The sequence below is a fragment of the Miniopterus schreibersii genome, assembly GCF_964146895.1.
Source record: "Miniopterus schreibersii genome assembly, chromosome: 12".
NCBI classification, from domain to species: Eukaryota; Metazoa; Chordata; class Mammalia; order Chiroptera; family Miniopteridae; genus Miniopterus; species Miniopterus schreibersii.
Genome location: NC_138112.1, coordinates 51,756,622 through 51,779,339, shown reverse-complemented (window position 1 = coordinate 51,779,339; position 22,718 = coordinate 51,756,622). Strand labels below are relative to the sequence as shown.

General features: G+C 38.9%; 1 protein-coding gene across 4 annotated transcripts in view; it reads right to left on the bottom strand.

Moving 5' to 3' along the window:
• The window catches only part of ANO3 (anoctamin 3), a gene marked incomplete at its 5' end in the record, with an annotated part of 218,119 nt that overhangs the window by 62,855 nt on the left and 132,546 nt on the right, over positions 1-22,718 (bottom strand). For all 4 annotated transcript variants that reach the window (XM_081154128.1, XM_081154125.1, XM_081154127.1 and 1 more), the window contains 8 exons: positions 2,589-2,685; positions 9,440-9,574; positions 11,847-11,968; positions 13,000-13,055; positions 13,871-13,977; positions 16,964-17,095; positions 18,846-18,890; positions 21,128-21,228. In XM_081154128.1, coding sequence (XP_081010254.1) covers positions 2,589-2,685; positions 9,440-9,574; positions 11,847-11,968; positions 13,000-13,055; positions 13,871-13,977; positions 16,964-17,095; positions 18,846-18,890; positions 21,128-21,228 — 795 coding nt within the window. The remainder of the gene's footprint in view (positions 1-2,588; positions 2,686-9,439; positions 9,575-11,846; positions 11,969-12,999; positions 13,056-13,870; positions 13,978-16,963; positions 17,096-18,845; positions 18,891-21,127; positions 21,229-22,718) is intronic.

Below are 22,718 nucleotides of genomic sequence, written 5' to 3'. Positions count from 1 at the left end.
TATCTTAGCCAGAGAAACAAATACAAGACAAATGTTTCATCCTAATGGGTTTTATTTCTTGTATGGTTCTATGAGGCAATATTCTCCTCTGTAAGCTACCTTTTCCACCTTTCTTACAATAGTTATTAAGCGAATGCCTTATGAGTCACACTTGTCCCCAAATATACTCTTTTCCACCAGGGAAAGGAGGGCTGTAGACACTGCGTGATGACAAAAGCCCCCAGTCTTTGGAAAGTTTCTTCACTTTATCACTTTGCCATATTTTTTGTATTCAGTACTCAGGTAAAGCTGGTGTGTTTCATTAGTTCTGTTCAAGTAAAAGTATAAGTAATATATGTATGAATTTGTTGGTGTCCCTAAAGCTGTCATATGTCTTTGAAACTCATGGGCTAGGAGAGGGGCACGTGTGTATACATCTAATAACTCTAATACACTTGGTTTTTGAAAACAATGTTCAGAAAATGCTTCCCAAAATGAGACATCTTTGTGGAACATTCAAAATAATTAAAACTAAGTATTTTAGAAAATAAGTTATAAAAATTATAAATAAAACAGACTTCCCATGCCGTGCATTCAAGATAAGTAATTCAGAAGCGAATTTTACTGCTTGGTCTTGTAGTAGGATATTGAGTGGCTTTGATTTTATATCCAGCCTTGTCAAAATTAATTGTATAGAGACTTCTATTTCTGAACAAGATGGAATGACTAATTAATTTTACCCTCATTCTAGAAACAACCAAAGAATGCACATAATATACAAACAACAGATTTTGAGATAGTGAATGTTAGGCAATGAATGGTGATGATCCCTGAGAGGTAGGAAACAAATGAAATGAGCACTATGACTACTTCCGGTTACTGCACTGAAAGCGTTACCGAGGTGCGGAGAGGGGCAACCCAGACAATGTCCAGAGAGCATATACATGAGGAAACGACATGAGGAAAGAAACATCTGAAAAGATTTGAGGTAACAGTGCCAGGAGCTCAAACAGAGATGGACTGGTGCCTACTTCCACTGCCAGACTGGAAGTCATCATTACTCACAGTGCACTGAGTAGAGTCCACAGAAAGAGTTTGGTTTTCTGGTGGGAATTATGCTAGATAGAGCACTGCTGTGTGCCCATGTCACAAATCTTAAAATCAAGACCCAAAAAGCTCAAATTATTTTCAAGTGACTAAACTACAATAAGATATCTCTACATATCTATTAGAATAGTTAAAAAGACTGACCATCCTAAGGGTTAGTGACCACATAGAAAATTGGAACTCTCATACACTGTTGGCAAAAATGTGAAATGGTATGAACACTTTGGAAAATAGTTTGGCAGTTTTTAGAGAGTTAAATATCCACCTATCATATAATCCAGCTATTTTACTCTGAAGTATTTACCCAAGAGAAATAATAGTACTTATCTATAGGAAGATTTGTAGATGAATGTTTATAGCAACTTTATTTAAAATGGCAATAACTTAAAACAATTCCACAGTCCGTTAATAGATGAATGGATAAACCAACTCTGGTATGGCCAAATAATGCAATACTACTCAGGAGTAAAGAGGAATAATCTACTGATAAATGTTACGACATGGATAAACCTCAAAATGACTGTGCTGTGTGAAAGAAGGCAGAAAAAAGTCACACACCGTATGATTCCATCTACATAAAAGTCTAAAGAATACAAATATCTATAATGACAGAAAACAGTTGGCCGCCTGAGTACAGGGGTGGAGTTGGGAGGCAGGGATTATGAGAGTGCCTGAAGAAACTTTTGGAAGTGATGGATATGTTCATTATTCTGGCTGTGGTGGTGATTTCACAGGTGCATATGTATAAGGTGTCCCCCCAAAATGTATACACACGCTTTGAATAATTATAAAGGCAGTGTTTCTTAAAATACATTTCATTTTCAAAACTGAGTTATTAACTGCTAAAGTGTGTACATATTTTTTGGGGAAACCCTATATAATCAAAATGTTATCAATTTATACACTACAAATATGTACATTTTATTTTATGTTAATTATAATTTAATAAAACTTTTATAAATAATAACTGTGAAGTTCAGTTTCTCAAACTTGTATGCACAGTAGAATCACCTGGGAAGTTTCAAAATATGCTGATGTCCAGGTTCCAAACAAAGATTCTGATTTAATTGCTCTGGGTGTTCCTTGGCCTTCATAAGTTTTAAAGCACCTTCAGGTGACTCTAAGAGGCAGCAATTTGAGAACTCTGGGTATGTTATTTTTTTCCTCTGTAAGATTAGAAGTATTTTAATTTCATGAGTCTTCATGGAAGATTCAAATGTAATCATTAGCAATAAAAAGAATCATCTTTTCCTAAAAAGAACCTAGACATCATTCCAAGAGAAATTTTGTGTTTCTGATGGCAAAAAATCAATTATAAAAACAAAGAAAGACAATATTTAAATATATTCTCTTTTTATAATTGCCACAGGTGACATTATTCCATTTTCAATGATATGGACTGTTGAAACTCCTGGGAACATTTAACTTTGGTAAAAAGCAATTTACTGGGGGATTTTCTACTACCTAGAGTTCAGGAGGGAGAACTGAGGGTCCACACTCACCTTGGCATAGATACAGCTTTCGTTGAGTCTCTGAAGTGAGCAGTTCTTTTCACAGAGAGGGCACATAAAGACTTCAGTGGCCTTGCAAATTTCTTGGCTTGAGAAATCAAAGAAGAAATAAGAAAGCATAAAGCTTATGTTTAGGAAGGTGCTTAGCTCCTATGGTCAATCCTGTGGGAAACAGCAACACAGAGGCAAAGGGGAAATGGAAAGAGTGGGGTGTGGTAGACAGGCGAGGAAGAACTTAAAACTGCACTCCAACGTGAATTTTTAGGATATTTGTGATACAGAGGTTCCTGTTTGCTTCTTTGTTTTTAGAAATATCCATCCAGATAATGTCATGGTCATAGGCCATAGGCCATATTTTTATACTTGGGAGACACTTGTGGGGCTTGGTTACAGACAGTTTTACACATGATTTCATGGCACATGGGATCCTTTTGTGAGGAACACCCAAGGGAATTTCAACCAAGCTCACAGGCTTGGAAGTGCTGAGCTGGAATCCAATCTGTTCTCATTTCTCAAGTCCATCGATCTTTCCCCTGGATCTCACTGCCTTAGAATCACCAAAATGAACAGCATCCATAATTCACACAATTTCATCACCCCCAGGGCAGTAAATCAGTACATCATGTCCATTGGAAATTTGAGGGAGCTGATCCATCCTCCCTCCCTCCCTCCCTCCCTCCCTCCCTCCCTCCCTCCCTCCCTCCCTCCCTCCCTTCTCCCCCCTCCCTCTTTTCTCTCTCTCTTTGCTGTACCTTGACACATACTGTCATGCTGACATGACGTAGTTTTAAATTACTGAAATATGTTATATTCTCTGTTAGAATGCACCTAATATCTTTCTCTCCAGTTCTATGCCACTACTTTTTAAAACACCTCAGCATACCTAATAGATGACTTTGTGACAGGAGTAGAGCATCAAGAATAACTTCTCAAAGGCCTCACAGCCTGAGAGTTTACAGCAGCTTATTTTTAAGATGCTTTGTGCCTTTATCTGTCATACAGGGTTCTTTCTCACTGAGTATCCCAGGAATAAATTGTCTTTAAGGAAATCTGCTCTGGAAATGATGAAAGTAATTTCAAGGCTTTGAATAAATGTCTGAACATAAAAGTTTAATTAGTGGTGTTTGCAGCAAGAATTGCAGTTTTCTAAAATGTCTACACTCAAATGAAGCAAAACAGAATTCATGTGCATTTCAAGGGCTGGATATGTATAATCTCAAGCCATACTCAGAATAAATAGCAAGTAAAAATGTAGTAATACAGTGCTTTGCAGTGAGCAGAGATGAGTTCATGTCCATTAAATTTGGTCCCCACTGCAGTCTCCTGCAATGGTAATTATCTCCACAACTGAGAGGAAACTGATGCTTAATCTAAATGAGCTGCTCAAGGCCAGACAGCTAATAACAGGTACTTCAGGGAACTGAATGTAGGTTTTTCTGATTCTGGGTCCAATTCTCCATCAACTACAATATATCTAAAAGAAGGGTATGTTTGTTTCATATTAAAAGAAACTTTCCGACCAAAAACTAATTTACTAGTGATGATGATGATGCAATGGGTCTTATATATACTATAACCCTCCTGCTTTCACTCACATCATATTTATAGTAATCAGAACATCTATATGGAGGAGGAAATGGGCAAAACATACATTTTCAAAGTCCCAAAGAACCAGAGGGTTATATCTTCTCTTAGTAATACTACTCATTTGTACAAACAAGAAGAATTGACATACATCTTGAAGGAAATTTCGATTAAAATGGGCTTGCTACCATAAATCATTGTGTTTCAAAAATGACACGATGTGTCCTGCATTGAAATCTTGTACTAACATGGTATTATAAAGTCGGTTTATACTATATCATCTTCGTCATTTTCCAAATGGTCGTACAAAAGCCCCTAGTCTAGAATCCCAGCCATCACACTAAATCCTATTTTGAATTCCAGAATCATTAACCTCATTTTCTATAATGTGATCAAAGTTTAACTTGATATGCAATAAAAAAATTAAACAATTTCTGACTCTTTTTTAGCCTGAAATAAGCAATTTGAGACTATCAGAAATTTATTTTACTTCACCACTAGAGGGAGGGAGGGTGCCCAGCATGAGCGTTTCTGAATTTTTTTTGCTGAGCAGGATAATATAAACCGCCCCTTGAAATGTGGCTTTCTTTTGTGTTATATTTATTGTCAGATATACACATTACGGGGCTGATTTAAAGGAAATACTATTTACCACCACTTAAGGGGAGGAGGAAGCAAATTGTCCATTTGTGGGTGGATGTCCGGACCCGCTGCAGAGTCTTGCTTTCTGCCACAAAGTGCAGAGTAAGATGCTTGGTAATGTCCATTTTGGGGAATTGTGAAAATGTTTAAGTAGGTTTAAAAGAAGGCAGTACAACAGAAACATGAGCAAAGCACGAATTTTAGAATCAGATATAATCATCAGGGAAAAGGAAACCAAAGCTTGAGATATTAACTCATCCCTGTTAGGATTTCTATTATCAAACAGACAAACAAAAAATCATAAATGTTGGCAAGGATATGGAGAATTTGGAACACCTATACATTTTCTGTAAAATGGTATAACCATTATGGAAAACAATACGGAGTTTCCTCAAAAAATAAAATAGAACAATCAAATAATTCAATAATCACATATAGCTAATGGAACTGAAATCAGGATCCTGGAGTGATATCTAACACTCCCATATTTACTGCAGCATTATTCACAACAGCCAAGATATGGAAATAACCCAAATATCCACCCACAGATGAAGGGATAAAAAAATGTGGTGTAAACATACAACGAATTATCAGCCATAAAAAAGGAGGAAATCCTGCCATATGCAACAACCTAGATGAACCTGAAGGATATCGCACGAAGAGAATAAACCAGTAACAGAAGGACAAATGCTGCATGATTCCACTTACATTAGGGCCTAAAGCAGCCAGACGCCTAGGAACAGAGCAGAAGGCTGCCTGCCAGGGGTCAGGGGGGAGGGAAACGGAGTTGCTGTTCAAGAGGTATAAAGTTTCAGTTAAGCAAGATAGTAAGTTCTAGAAATCTGCTCTACAATGCTCTGCCCATAGTTAACAACACTGTAGTATGCACGTAAACACTTTTTTTAATTGCTTTCGGGGCGGGAGCGGGGACATTGATCGGTTGTCTCTCCTATGAACTCTGACCTGGGATCGACCTGCAACCTAGGTATGTGCCCTGACTGGGGATCAAACCCAGGACCTTTTGGTGTATGGGACAATGCTCCGTCCAACTGAGCCAGCCGGCCAGGGCTGCAGTTAAACATTTTTGAAGAGGGTAGATCTCATGTCAAGTGTTCTTACCACAATTTAAAAAATATATTAAGATACAGGTTTGAAAATTAGCTGACCTTTTGAAATAGAACATGCTGTTAAGAGCCTTTAGTGCCAGGGTGACTGCTGTCCCCCCTGACCCAAGTGATATACCTCTCTCAGGATTAATTTCTTTATCTCTAGATAGAGACAATATCTAGTTGGGATATTACATAAGGGGTGCTGATAATGCACCTGACACATCACAGGCAGTTAATAAATGAAAGAAACCCTTGTTGCTAAGGATGTTGTCAGGGGGCAATATGCGAGGTCCTTGAGGACTCAACTGCTTTTGAAAAGCTGGTCAATACTGAGGACCACATACATTTCTTGATGAATTCTAATGCCAAAGAGAAAGAATGGACTAGAAAGTTGGGGTGTCTGTTCTTTGCTCTGGACCTGAAACCCAGGGCCTGAGAAGCAGGTCATATCTACCTGCTTGTTCATTTTCATATTCTTATGATATATCCTTTCTCATGCACAAATCCGACCACATTTGATTATGTAAGACCAATGAATGCATGTAAATATACGTGTACATATACATACAATAAATAATCTACAACTTGATTGTTACATAATTCCACTGCAGGGCAATTAAGAAATACGACTTTAACTTATGTGAACATAGCTAATAGAAACATAATAAGTACAGCCCAACACTCAGTTTTGGAACATTTGGTTTCTTTGCAATAAACATAAAGAGCTTAATAAAATTATACTAAAACAAAGCAACACAAAATAAAAGCCCTGTGTCCTTCCCCACCAGCAGTGATAACACCTACAACTTAACTACGTCTGACACCTTGAATGGAAAATTTCAGCTCCATGAAATTTTGAAAGTCAAGATATTCAGTGAAGCTTATCTTGATTTAGAATAGAAAGTCTGACTGACAAGCTCTTAATTATAGTGACAGAAGTAGCAGTAATATAATACCATAAAGCACTGAAGAATAGAGTTTGCTAACGCCTTTTAACACTCCTTGTACTAAAGGTTCAAGAATACTTATCTCATACAAAAGAGGCCTAATTTACCCCATCGGAACATAAATCAACAGGAATAGCAAATCTATTCCTTTCATTGCCTTTTGTTCATTTTCAGCTTTGTAGGGCTGAAGGGGGAGTCTACACAACATAATAAAACCTTGTGAATATGTACCCATGAAACCAACTTGAACTGTAGGTAACTGTCCAAGAATCATTTTCTGTCTGTGTTAATTCATTTTAAAGAGTGTTTTTCTAACACCCTCAAGACTCCTCCAGAGAACCGTTAGAACTAATAAACATGTTCAGTAAAGTTGCAGGATACAAAATCAATATACAAATATCGCTTGTGCTTCTATACACTAACAACAAACTGTCAAAAAAAGAAACTGAGTAAACAATCCCATTTACAATTGCATCAAAAATAATAAAATACTTAGGAATAAGCTTAACCTAGGAGATGAAAGATCTATACACTGAAAACTATAAGACAGTGATTAAATAAACTGAAGGACAGGAAGAGGCTGCCTTCCAGAGTGGTAGTGACTTTGCCAAACTCTGAAATAAGCCTGTGACTAGATGAAATGTTTTTGAACAGTAGGTGATTTTTATGTTTTCATGCTAATTATCACTTGGACTTCATGCTGAGATACCAAATCAAGGAAGTTGGTTGTGGAGCAGGATTCATCTCTGGGACAATGAAAGTAGTTTGTTTTTAGGGAAAACTGTTGCACATATACATACATATGCATATGAATATTATATACATATTTTTAAAAATTCAAGAAAAATTTTCACAGTTCCTTTAACTGTCATGATTACTACACCCAGTGGCAACGCCAAGATTAAAAGTTAGAATGAAAGAGAAAAAAATGCTGAGCTTTGAAGGAGGGGAGAGGTGTTTTCATATTTTGAATTTTATCAGGCAAGGCTGAACCTAATGACATCCTTGTGATATATCAAGTAGAACATGCTGTTAAAAGTCTTTAGTGCCACGGTGAGTGTTGGCTCTGCTGAATGATAATGTATTGTTCCCATATCCTGATCTTGAGTCACTCAACTTTAACAGAAGACTCACTATTCTGATAAATGTGTGATTTTTGTTGAACCTTATTTCACTACCATCTTGGTTTCTTAAGTTGATGCAAAAAATTATTACAGTATCTGTTCCTATAGAGTAAGCAGATAGTAGAAAGTGATTTTCTGTTCTCAGGAGAGCAGGCTGCTTAGAGCAAGGTCTACGTGGGATGAGTATTTGGGTTAGATACCTTTAACCATGTAAGTTTCCCTCATCAGCAAAGAGGAATACTCGCCCCAAAGGTGGTAGCAAAGGGTATATTAAATGAAACAACATATGTGGAAGGTCTTTGTATGCTGGAAGTATTAAAAGAATTGTAAACTATATAGTTATTTGAACTAATGTATTGAGAGGGCATTCTAGACTTCCAAATGCTATGCAGATGTAAATTATATAAAACTATCTATTGCATTATTGAATTATTATGTGGCATATACTAGAAAGAGAAATTTGGCAAATATAGAAACAATTTTAGGACTTATGCAAGAGAATTTGCATATAATAGTGTTATTGTTGTAATTAGCTAGCTAACATTAGTAATAGGAAGAGAGCAAAGGGGAGGCCAGACATTATAAGCATGGTCACCTGGGCAGCTTCACCAAGAAGCTGCAACTTCATGCTCCCCAGGGAACCACCTGTCCATTCCCTGCAGATCACCGAGGGAAGGAATCAAACAAAGGGGGGAAATGGGCACAGGCAATAAGTTGGGGTGACGTAGGGAAGGTGCTTGTCTGTCAGTCTAACCTGGGAAAAAGATAACTGGCTAGGGGGTAGAGCCACTGCAAGCATGAAAAATCTTAGAAGGCTCAAATCCCCAGAAAAGAATTCTGTTTCTTGTTCTGCTCTTGCTTTCTTGTGCCCTTGCTCCCTTGCTCCGTGACCTGCACTGGCCCATGCGCAAACCCTTAGCAGCTGCATGGCCCATGGCCATGGGGACCCCATACACAATGGACTGAAGCTGGGAACACAAGCTAACTTAGCCTGATGCTGGACTGGATTGTGCTTTAATATGGAGCCAAGACCCTGGGCAGTGGCTTTAATCCTAGCTCTGCTGAAGACAAGGCTGGCCTTTTTCGATGGTGAGATCGAGGGAGATAGCACCTTGGAAGGGAATCCCATTAATTTTACATCACCAATAGTGCTTTCCACAATACTTCCTCCTCCCATGGGGGCCTCAGGAAATTCTTTTCCCTGTGGCACCCCAAGAACTCCACTTCCACCAACCACAGGTGGGGACACAGAGGCCACCCTGCCGATAACAATAATAGAGAAATGACCTTTTTTTTTTTTTTTATGTGATGCTCCCCTACAAAAAAACAAGTAAATTCTAGTACCATCACTTGTTTTTACAGTCAGCATTATCACAAAGCTCTTGTCCAATCAGAAGAAAAGCCAACAATTTTTCATAGGTCTGTAAGCGGCTTACCTTACTTGGCTTGTATTCATTGTAAATATTCCATAGAAGAAAACACACAAGCCAACCAGTGCTGCCGGAATCAGCATTCCAGTATACCACCCCAGCCACGCGAAGTATAGCCCGATCTTCTCACCAAAATAGAGCCTGCATGAGAAAGCAAACTGTTAGCTAAGGCAACATGAGTGACCCTGCAAATATTGATGCCACACTTAGTCAGAATTTCAGATGCACACTTGTGGCTACCAGCTCAGTCCCTTGGCAGCTCCATCTGGCTTATCTTAATATTCATGGTTGTTAATGATTCTAATAGTGGTGGCATTATTTGTCTTTAAACATTGTCCTCATAGGAACAATTTTATAAAACATGTTTATTTCTGTGACAAACTTCTTAGTATGGTTCATAAAGCTATTCACAAGCTAATTCTTGCTTTTTTCCACCCTCCTGGCAGAATCCCCTTTTGTTTTCCACACACCACATCACTTTTGCGTAAGTCAGAACAAAGTCTCCTCTCCAGGCAGATGGGGAGAGCAGATTCAGGGTCGGTGTCCGTGGGCTCCCTCGGCCCAATCCCCTCATGCTGGACACAGTCTGCACAGGGGCCGCATCTTCCTCAACCAAGTTCAACTGCAGCTCCCCGGAGCGCAGGGTTCTTTCCTCGGTTCATGCTTTGGAGCATCACACTTCACCGTCTTCCCACGCCTGGCTTCCATTTACCCTTCACTTTATGCCACTTCTCCCAGGAAGCCTTTCCTGATTCACTCCAGCCCTGGGCTGGCAGTCCCGCCCTCGCCCGCGCTTGGGAGCCCAGGCGCCGGCACCCCGCGTTCCTCTCCCCCGCCCGCCGGCTGCTGGGGCGCAGCGGGCCGCACCCTGGTTACCGGCTCCCGCCACGGGCGGTAGCGAATGGAGCTCAGGGGACGAGTGCATGTCATTGCCCTTCAGCTGAGGGGACAGTTGACATGGGCCTGGCAGGAGAATAAAGTCGCCTAAAGACCACTCAGCCGCTCCTTCTGCACCAAGTCACGGGCACTATTAGCTGTCACACTGTTTAAAGACCTGGCGAGACATCATAATTTCTTGAATTCTCTCCCGCTGTTAGGTCTCCATTTTCTAAAAATGGTTACTTAACACACAGTGTTGCCCAGCACTAGTTTTAAAGACCGGCGTTTCAGAGTTTATTTGGGAATATGGTACCAGGCGGTGATTCTTGCTGGCAAGAAAATTCTCGGTATTTTTTTCCTTAACGAGACTTGTCTTTCTGAAAATTATTCCTTTTCTACTTTACTTTCTGTATTGTGCCAACTAAAATTTGTTATATTTTACCAGGTTGTAGACATAAAGGCAGCCTCCATTAAGCATCATTTATCTAATATTTTGTTTTTTTCCTCATTTATTTCTCCTAGGAGATGTGGATCACTAGTCTATTCCTTTTTATACAGTATTATGTTCTACTTTGAAACAGAAGATTATTTTAATAACAGGTATTGCAGCAAAGTCTTTGTGCCTTTAAACAAGTGTTCCTCTGAAGGTTGGAGTATTACCTAATATATTACTAATATGTCAGGATGTCTTTAGGGTATTTATAGAAGACTACACAGATAGACAGATCCCTTATACAGACAGTATAAGGAATTTCTAATTACACATTGTTAAAGGTTAAATAAGAGAAGTAATACTATTATTTGACGGGAGTTACATCAAAATAAAATAAACCATGAATATAGCAGTATGTCAAGGCTAATTAAAGCTGAGGGTAGTTACTCAATGGAATGTACTTCCTGGGATAGAACAGACACTCACTGAATCTTTGCTGAAAGATAAATACACGCTTGGATGCTTTGTCGGTCGTTTTCCTTTTTGCTCTCAGATCCATTTTCTGCTTTCTTTGTTTGGATTTGTTTTCACAGGGAAGTAGGTTACACAGGTTCCCTTGTAAATTGCTCCTGGTCAGGCTGGGTGAGGAGACACTAGGACACTCAAAGGCGGGAGAAGGGAATTCTCTCCTCTCTTGGTTGTCCTCGGGGCCATCTCCAGAGCAGCCACGGCTTCCCGCAGCTCTGCTCCCTGCACTTTCACTGCTCGGCGTGTAGTCTAGTCATGGACTGAATGGGCCAGGTATGGGCACGGAAATACACGTCATTCCACTTTCCCTTCAGCCTTAGGATATTCAGCAATTTTCGGCTGTTGCTAATCTCTGGCTGTCTCACTATCCCTGTGTGATTGCTCAGCTTTCCCATCCCTTGTGTACCCAGTTTCCCAAATTAAATCCCTTTTATTAAAAAGACCCGTAGTGGCTTATTTTTTTCCTGATTGCATCCCGATTCAGATAATTTGATGAATAAGTGAAAAAATCCCAAATCTAAGGAAATGACAATGAAACGGCCTGGGCCTTCCGTTACCCGTCCCCCGCGGCACCTGATTAAGTCCAGGGGCTGGTGCTTGTACCACATGCCCCAGCGTGCCCAGCGCTCATACAGCAGGCGCCTGTTATTCTGAGGCCCGTGCGTTCTGCTGGGCTGGCTGCTCTTGTAGGCTCCCTGGAAGAGACACAGCAACACACATTGATAGCCATTCTCTTACTGGAACTTGAACTACACAGGAATTGCTTTGGCTTTTTTTTTCCCCTTACAGAATAATTTAACAATTTACTGAGAGCTTCATTAATTATAAAGTGAAGCTCATCTCTGGAGTGACAATGTCTTTACGTATCTCTCATTCATTGAAAATATTCTGATAGTTCCTTAAAAATACTTGCTTAAATTCTTATTTTTAAAAACGATGTGATTCCTTTCACTTAAAGTAAACTAGGCTTTACTGTTTGGAACCTAAGGTCTACTAATAAACACAATAACTTTACCATCATTGAGAGGAGCTGGTGTCTGGCTTCCTGGGCTCAGAATGGTACCTTTGACACTTAACAGTTCTGTGCCTCAATGGCTTACTTATAAAATGAAGTTAATACCATTGTCTACTTCAAAGAGTTTCTGCACGGAGTGAATGTGATGATCCATTAAAACATTTAGCTCAGTGCCAAGTAGTAAGTGCTCAACACATTTTATCTGTTGTGAGTCCTGGGGTCCTGTGAATTCAAGTACAGGGATTATGTCCTGTGAGCACTCAGCCTTTATACATAGAAGAATGAACAGTTTGGGGGCTGTAGGTTTTATGTGGGTTTGTGTTTGATTTTCAGGTATTCCAAAGCAGTATGCACAAACCAGGAACCTGCCCTGTTTGGGAATGGTGTTGGAGTAGAGGGCAGCGGCCAGAGTGACTGAGCAAGGTCCATGTGTTGCCTCCAAAGCTGGGATCTCTGTTGGGCAAATTGCAGGAGGGTCTGGGAGCAGGGGAGCCAGTGTACAGTGACAGAAAATAATGGGGGTCTCAGGAAAGCCCAGGGCCAGCTGCTGATTGAACCCTTCTGGGAGAGAAAAGCCAAAGAAAATGGGGGGGGGGGGCGCATCTATAATACTTTCAATAATAAAGATAAATTTTTTAAAAATTTAAAAAATGAGATCAAGTATTGAGCATGATAACCGTATTTTTAATAGAAATTTTATTTCAAAATTACCTCATGTGGGGGAAAAGCTGCTATATACGAGCCATTGTTTATCAGTTTACAGATACCTAAAATGAGAAGAAAAGAACAGTTCTTGAATTAGTTTAAATGAGGACTTCCTTCTGAAGCAACATATATACACTCTGAACAATAAATTAATTTAAAAACTTGAAATAACCAAAATAACTTCCATAACCATATCACCTGGGGGACAGTGAGGCTGTGAAAGAGACTGATGCTGAGAGTCTAATTCTGTCCTTACAACTTTAATAAATGGAGAGTTGCAAGGTGCCGGCATGATTATACTTTGCCACACCATGAAATGGGGGACATGTTAATGAACACTCATTTAGGATCATATGAACCTAGAGCAACTTTTCTTTTTATTAAGAAAAAAAAATTAGTTAAGGAAGCAAAGGAAGTCCCCACCCCTCAAAATATCTCAGAAGGATTTGTTGTTGAGAAATCTTTGAATTATTTCATTTTTAATAAATGTATTATGTGGATGTAGTCTAAGTTATATGTTATTTCCTAAGGATGGACAGTTAAAATATTTCGTTTTATTCTATTACAAAGCCACAATGAACAAATGTCTACGTATATCGTTATTCAAAGTCTGATTATTTCTTTGTGATCAATTTCAAGAATAAAATTTCTGTTCTAAAGTGTTTGCACATTTTGCATTCTGATGCATATGGCCAAGTGTTCTTAAAAGAGTTTGTTTTATTGACAGGCTGGGAAACAGAATGTTTCGAGTTTGTGCTCAGGGTGTTATATGTTCATATTGATGCGTGAAGGCAAAGCTTCAGTTGTTAAAATATTTCTGGGTAACATCAGGAACCGCACATCCTACTTTCTCTGCATTTTTAATTTGCGTTCTTACCCACTTTTGATATCCCATTTTCATATTTGGTGTGCTGCAGCATGTGGTAGACTATCCTGCTCCGAGTGGCGTTGCTGAAGAAGGTGTCCTTGTTGTTTATTATGAAACTGTGAAGATAAGGGGAGGAGTCTTACTATTCAGAGCAGAGCACAGGCTCCGGCAACAGTAACAACTTCCAGGGAAGTCATCCATCTGTTTTCTCCTTTAAATGGACACATGTGAAGTACAGTAAATCAGTAGAGAAACCATCCTTTTTTTAAAAAAAAAAAATCAATTGGTGGAGAAATAATAAACATAAATCATACAGGGCATTATCAAATATTCATTTTAATGCCTTTCGGTTTCTAAGAAAGCCTGGGTGTCCTCTATTTTTTGTTTGGCATTGAACGAGGAGAGAAGAGTTTCCATGGGCTCCCACACATTTTAATTATGCAATGTAGCTCCAAACAGAACACATCAAAAATTGATGTAATCCCCCAGGCCACACTTTCCGAGCTAGCTTGTCTTGCTTGCAGAACTTCAGCAACAAGCAATAGCTCTCCCCTTCCCCTCCACGCCCTGTTCTGTCTGTACAAAGGAGGAGTTGCAAGGAGAAGCCACATGACAGACAGTGATGTAAAGAGCAGAAGGGTGATCCCAAGAGGAAAGGAAGGGTCTGTTTTCGCATTTACTTTATGACATGCTGGGAGTCTCAAAAAAATGGAAGCGTCCTGGCCCTCACTCAACTGCTGACAATTCCTGTTGCCAGTTGCTTTATGCTTGTGAACGATAAACCAGATAAACCACCATGTCTCACACCCTTAGTCCTGAAGTACTGGGTCTTCTGTGATCCTTACTTTTTTCTTCATTATCCATATTCAAACAGTTGCTAAACAAAGTAACTTGTATAACTAAACTGCCTCTCTCTGGCTTTCTTGTATCCATCTTGTTCTGGGTCTCAGTGCCTCTTGTCTAGGTTGGGCAAAGAAATGTCCTCCCAACTGGCCCTGCAATTTCCCACTGACCGTTAGTGCACAGCTCCGACCCCTAGGGGGCTCCTACTGTTAACCGGCCAGCAGCTCTCCAACCTGCGCAAATAAATTTCTTATTTTCCTCTAAGGCTCTTGATTCTTGCATTTCAACTTCCCCGCTGGTCTTACTTCTTATAGCTCTGGCTTCATGTATCTGTTAGTCTGTCAAATTGTAGAACTTATGATCACCTTGGAATCCCATCCTTTGTTACTTGGAGATTTTGCTGTTTCTGATATCTGATCCCCTACCTCTCACCACCTCCCTTCACATTTTTACCAGCTGAAAAGAACTAGCTTTTGCCATAAAAGTTTCCGGGATCTTCTCCTCTGGGTGTAGCTTCTTTTCTTATAAAAATGAGCATTTTATTTGTGCCTTTCCTAACACATTAATTTTACTCTGCCTTGTGTTATGGTAATCTGTATACCTGTCCATTTTATTAGACTCAGAGCCCATCCAATATGCTGCTATTGTGCTTTTCATTTTTGTGCTTAGATTCACCGAGTTAACAGTTCTGTGTCCTGTTAATTATAAGAATCAGATCGAATCTCCACCAATTATCTTACCATCAGACTGATTCAGAATTCTCTGAACAAACATTTCTTTAGCAGATAAATTCCTTTTCTATGGTGTTACATTACAAAGAAAGAAAACAGATAATATATAAGTAAAGAAATCAGTTACATAATTTCAGAAATTGCTATAAAGAAAAATGAAACTGCATAATGTCATAGAGAGTAACTGGGGCAAAGGGACTAGAGGTAAGGTTTCCAGAGTTCTCTCTGAGCTGGTGGGTTTTGAGTGGGCGCTGAATGGCAAGAAGGGATATTCCACGTGAGGATCTGGGGACGAGCACGTTAGCAAAGAGAACAGCAAGAACAGACTCAGATGGAATTAAGCTTGAGATTTCGATGTGTGGAACTGAAGCAGTGTTCCTGAAGTAAGTAAATCGTGTGTAAATGGGAGGCCATTGGGGTGATTTAAGCAATACAGTTTCATGATCTGATTGAGAGTTTTCAAAGATCACCCTAGTTTCTAGGATTCAAAGAGAAGTAGCAGATTTTTTTTTTTAATTTGGTATATCACATAGCCTGAAAAAGTATAACAAAAAGCTTTTAAAGAAGCTTCCATGAAACTGCAACCTCTCTCTAAATCTGGAAGTCATTTGGATTTCCACTCTTCCCTCCACTTGCCATAGCTGGAATTAAAAAGAATGCTTCTAGACCCGCCTCTAAGAGTAAATAATCGCATAAATAAACTATCTGGAAGGAGAGGGCTTCCCATTGATTACTGGCTCTGTTCCATGTTTGGTGGTCAGGAATTCTGTTTCATCTCACCTCTCAACTTCCTACATCCCAGAAGGTAAGTCAATCCAAAATCGTATATAGCAAATTGATCTTGCAGCTACAGACATACTATATCCTGTGCATTTCTCCATCTTTATGTTTACCCTATTGTGTTTAATGATTAACTTATCATTTTTGTCTGACCCAGTAGACTGGGAGAGCTGTGAAAGCAGGGACTGTGTCAACTTCATTCTGTACCATGTAGAAACTTAATAATAAATAGTAACTGAATATATGAGTAGAGATATGTTCGTAGATAGATAGGCATGTAACAAATCGCTAAAAAAAAGCTTATTCACCTTAGTTTAATAAGATTAAACTACAATGTATTAAACTAATATATACCAATTACTTAAATATAATTTTAAATATAATTTATTAATTAGAACAATCCATTACTCAAGCATGTTACTTAACAGCAATTCTATTATTATCATCATTTTTGTTACTTTAACTGAGTGATTTACTACCACAGTAATTATTTTGAAATAATTGGGAACTAGACTATCACTCCATGAGTTACAATTAATTATGCATTACTAGACTGTCTCTAAATCATAGGTGATAATTAATAATGTTCACTGAGCACTGTTCTAAGTGTACATTTTAATAAAATGATACATCCTCTGACTTATCTGGCAAACAATGGAGCTGGCCCCAGCTATTTTTATTCTATCGACAACTCGCAGATAATGACGGACACTAAGGCAGGTGGTGGGAGAAACAGGAGGGGACTCACTGGTGAATCCGTGCGCGGCTGAAGGGGCCCGTGTAGCAATCTGACTCCTCCAGGTGTGGGAAAGCCGACTTGTCGAGAACCATCGGGTTCTGAGACATCCATTTTTTGAGTCTTCTAAAATAGTTGTGTACACTGGAACAAAGTCACATTTTAGAATCAGATTAGGTTGCACTGCAGAGCAATGCCTACCTTCCACTGCCATTCCAGAAAGAGAGTTCCCAGAGGACATAAACGCAGCCACACGCACACATTCCTCCTGCTCTCAGGAGGAACCGAAAAGAAATCTGAATTCAGAGGTCAAAGGCACCCGGTCGGAGCCCAGCCGTGCCACGCCAGCTGCGAAGGCTGGGGGTGAGCCCCGGGCGGCGGGCAGCAGCCGCGAAGGGAGGAGCCGCTGGTTTTTCCCGATTTTTGAAACCAGTTACAATGTGTCCTGCCGCCCTGACGGGTCATCTGGAAGATGCTCTGGTAGCTGAATGCGAAAGCGCACTGTCAAAGGACAGACAGCAGCGGTAAGAAAACTCTGACCTGGTCTATCGACCTGCCTGCGGAAATGACGACTTCAAGCGCCCGGTAACTGCCTGTGCCTTAACTCCCCCTCATGCTGACGGGCCAACACAGCCCTGCACAGAACACCTTTCCCACCTCCGGGAAGAGTACGCACAATGGAGACGGGATGCACATAACTGATTTTGTTTCCCTCTTTCCAATTATCCACAAATTGGGTTTTGTAATTTTATAACAACGATGATCACACAAACACACACACACACAGAACATAATTTTCTTCTCCAAAGGTAATTAAAAAAAAATCAAGATCATCCATTTTCTTAATTGAAAGTGTAAATTAAGAAAAATAACATGATATTCTTTTTTTTTTCCAGTTTAATATGTAATATACTTTCATAACCACCTTTCCTATTTGTTTGCTACCCTCCCCATATGCATCCGCAAAGTCAGGGAACAAAGAGAATATTTGTAAAAAGTAAATTGTAGCCCGGCCGGGCGTGGCTCAGCAGTTGTGCATTGACCTGGGATCCAGGAGATCGGGGTTCGATTCCCGGTCAGGGCACAGACCCGGGTTGCGGGCTCGATGCCCAGCAGGGGGCGTGCAGGGGGCAGCCGATCAGTGACTCTCTCATCACTGACGTTTCTCTCTCTCTTTCCCTCCTTTCCTCTCTCTGAAATCAATAAAGATATATTTTTTTTTAAAAAAGTAAATTGTAAAGAGGTTTGACTATAGTTTAAGAGACTTTAATAGTCAGTTGAAATAACTGATAACTGAATTTTCATTTCATGAAATTAAAAAAATAATAATACAAAAGATAATAAAGCATAGGACACACAGTACAGTGTTCATTTTTCTAGTTTACTTTTACATTTGACCAAAATATTTTTAAAAAGAACATTTTTTCCCACTATTAAAAATGGGTAAGAAAGTGGAATAGGAGCAGGTCTTTGATTCAAAAGGTGCTGAATGCTAGTCTTTCCTTTACCGCCTCTGTCAAAGAAGAGGTGTGGATCAAATGATCCAGAAGGTCTCTGTTGGGTCTGATGTTCTATTACTCTGATGGGTCAGTATTTACCTATCTATCTGTTTTTTTATAACTATTTTTAAAATCAAAATCTCCTAAAATGCTAACTTGCCGTGCTATCAAGTGAGGATTGCAGGAATGCCGATGGTACATAAAAAAAGGAGGTGTATCTGTTTTTAAACATTGTTAAATTTGGCACAAGTCATTTTCAAAATCTCTTGAATAAATCAACAAAGTGTTTTTTTCCTAAAATTTACAACTACCGCTAAGGGTAATCTAATGTCTTTCTATTCCCTCCCCCGCAAATGACAGATTAGTCATAAACAAATTACACATCACCCACCAACCTGCCCGTTGATTTGCTCCTCTGGTCTGTGTAATAGGATCTTTTCCTGAAAAATAACAGAAATCAGCTGGGAGAGTCACATGTGCATGTGAAACCAGGGAGTGACAACATTCAATCACATGGAGCATTTCAACATTCCAACTTCCACATGCTTCAGACTGACATGAAACCAGGAAATGCCTCTGAAGCAAAAGAAAAACAGCAAAAGTGGGGCTTGATATTTCTGGAATGTAGAGAGGACAGGTTAAGTCCTCCCTGATAGTATAATATCTAGAAAATGCAGACTATTCTCTGAAATTTTCTTGGTAGTGTTGAAACGTCAAGCCCCATATATAGGCCATATTGACTTTGGAAGAAGACTCAGACCAAGAAATAGCTAAAAATATAGGCGTATACAATTCTACACAGGTATTGAAGCAGAAAATGTAGGCACATTGCTCAAAATTCATGTTTATACAATAAGTTAGCTGAAAACTTTTGCAGGCAGGGTTACAACTCTGATATTTTTTTCTGAATAAATCTGCACTTTTTCTTAGTGGAATGTTAATATGTACATCACAATACTGAATAAATACATAGATTAGCCAAACATGGATAACATTTTTATGCATCAATCTTTAAAAAGAGACATGCATCTTTCCTATATAAGTTCTTGGTTGTTCTTGTATGTTTTCATTTTAAGACAATATATATGTTCTTAACTGTGAGAACACTGGGCAGCTGGAAACTGAACTGGCCATCCATCATAAAAACACTTGGCCACACAGTTTGTGCTTGAATAACATTCTCTTATGAGCTGAGAAGTATCCCAAATTTCAGGAGCATCATAAATAAATGAGGAGTTAGTTACTAAGGAGTTAGTTAATGTTGTACCTGTTATTTGAGCGGATCTGGAAAGATGTTCCCAAAGAACTCTGTGTTCTAGCACATCTCAAATTATTTTCCCGAGAACATCATCATATTCAAATTTTAAAAAAATCCTTTATCAGATGGAAATTTGGGAAAGATTGCTCTGTATAACTGCCTCTTGAGTTTTATAAAAAATCATATAATTGTTAAAATTTTACAATCTCCGAGACAATATTTCTTTCTCATCTGCATCAGAATCATTTGGAATGTTTATTACAAATGTATATGCTCAATCCTATCCTAGACTTACTAGCCAGAATCTCTGGGTGTACGTTCCAGGAACCTTCATTTTTACAAAGTTTCCCAGGTCATTTTGAGGCACTCTAAAGACTCAGAATGAGAACCACTTCTCTAAAAATTCCTACAGTGAAGAAACATTGTGTAACTCAGAAATTCAGAAGCATATTTGGTCACAGGACATTTTTCTACTAAGCCTGTGGAGCCAGAATTCCTTTGGTACACTTTGGAAAATGTTGCATATTTTCTAATATATTATTATTAAATCATGAGAATTTCAATGGAACTTTCCAAAAGTTTCATAATGCAGCAGCTGTATACACTATTTGGAAAAAACATATTATAAAGATGAAATTTCAGCCACAACATCAATAAGTAGAGATGGTAAAGTGCATAGGTTTCATGGTTTTTATATTACTTTCTTCAGATGTATCAGAAGTCTTCTTTCAAATGCAGCCTTACCAGCAAGTAAAAAAATTGATATTTTTAAAAATGAATATCCTAAGACTTATTAAGGATGTCTGCACTCTTATCAGAGTCAGCCTGTTTCATGCTACCAGGTATGAGAAATTTCTCCATATTTATGAATTGCACTCTTATTGTTCATTCATATTCGTTGTCTAGAGGCCTTTTTTATTGGTATGTTGTTACCCTGAACCTTTTAAAACATTCTTAGCAGCTAATAAAGGACAATGGTGGGGAAAGGGACTGGGGAGGGGGATGGAACAGGGTGGAATGGGGAGAAAAAGGGACATCTGTAACATTTTAAACAAAAATAAAATTTTTAAAAAAAAGCACATTGAGCTCCAAATAAGTATAAATGTCCACATCTTCAATGCAAGTTAACACTTTGCACATAGTAGGAACACCCCTAAATTTTATTTTGAGGAATGATGGAGGAAAGTGAAACACTTTATATATAATACAAGATATGCAATATAGGAAGACATGTCTACTCAATATTTGCTTGCCAAGGGGGTTGGGGGGAAGTGTCCAAGATTTCCCAGCCTTCAGAAGGAAAAGCATTTCCCTTGTTGAAATGATTACATTTATTGCCCTAAGATTTTGCAAAAAAACACAAACTCCAGACTAATCTTAATATACATTCAGAGAGAATGAAATAAAATTTGAAAGTACCTGAAGGGCATCCTGATATTCAGCCTCTCTGCATACTTGCACAGCGTGTCCCACGGAATGTGAATTTTAATAAACATGATATCAGCGTTTGCAACAGCTGGCTGCAAAGACAGCAGATAGGCACCATTATTTAGAATCAGAGCTGATGATAATGTGGGGTAATTTGATTTGAGAGAAAGTAACATTGTCCTTTTGTCTACACATGTATCATTGTCACTAATTTAAAAGTAGTTTATATGAATAAAAATGCTTAATATATAAAAATCTTAAATAAAAATTTAATAATGACATCATATACAAGAAATAATCACTGGTATGAGTCAGTGCATTTTCTTATATAGATTAGTGTCAAGGTTCAGAATCCCCAATGAGAAAAATTAGGAGCCAATTAGGAATCTAAAGTTATCCTTGAGGATACTTTATTAAGTTCCCCTCATTCTTGCTCAGAGGGATAGATAGTTGCCACTAGTCACTCATTAATTCATTCGCTTATTCTTTTAGCATGTTTTATTGAATAATTACTACTTGCTAGGTACTATGGAAATCGTGGGGGGGGGGGGTGGAGTATAAATCACACAAGTCCATTATCTTACAAAGCTGTCAAATTTACACATTTACTCTAACCTTTTAGCCCACTTTTTTTCCGTATCAAGAGATCACAAGAATTTTAGTGTCTTTGATTCAACAAGAGATTTTTAAAGCAGAGTCAGACACGTATCAGAATTATCCAAGGAGCTTTAAATGAAACTGTATACCTTGGTCTAACTCTTAAGAAATCTCAGATTGGATCCCATTGTTCTGAATACTTTACTCACATCATTAACAGAGAATCAGGTGCCTCTTTGAGCCAAACAATGATGGAGATTCTTAGATGTGCTCCAATAGGCTAAAATAAGTCCATAAATAATTGGCTACTTTGGTGTTACATAGTATTCACATTATATTCTACTTCTTAAAAAAAGTCCAGTTATATTCTGAAGCTCCCACAATAGCTGAGGCCCATGGGGCTAAGAAGCTGTTAGTGGCCCTGTGAGCCGTGAATCCCACAGAACTTCTCCCTCATGTGATTAGAGGAGCTGAACACCTAGAAAGGGAGAGCCGCGGTCTGCCCCCGTTAGACACCCTGCCGGCGAGACGCAGCTGCGCTCCATCGGCCACCTTGTTCATGTAAACTGCTACTAGACGGAACGTCTCAAAAACATTCCAGTCTTAAAAACTGAAAAGTATGCAAGAAGTTTATCAGTTTAGCTTAAAATCATGTATCTTTTAAAATTAAAAACTGTAAAATGTTATATTCAGATATTCATAAGGCCCCCTCTTTTAGATATGGTTAATTTCACAAGTTTGCCAGACAATATTTCAAAGTTGTGCTAGCAATATTTTTAAACAGGATTATCAGAGAACCATGAGACATTCACTGGACTAACACTCTGATGCAGAAGGCAGCCTCACACCGACGGCATAGGGCAGGCACTCTCACAGACTAGCATTTGCCAAGGTTCGTTCCACAGTATTATGAAAAAAGAGGTGTGTGGGGGGGCAGTAAGGAGTGAGGGGCATATTCTGTGGTCAAGTTAGTTTTGGGTTTCTC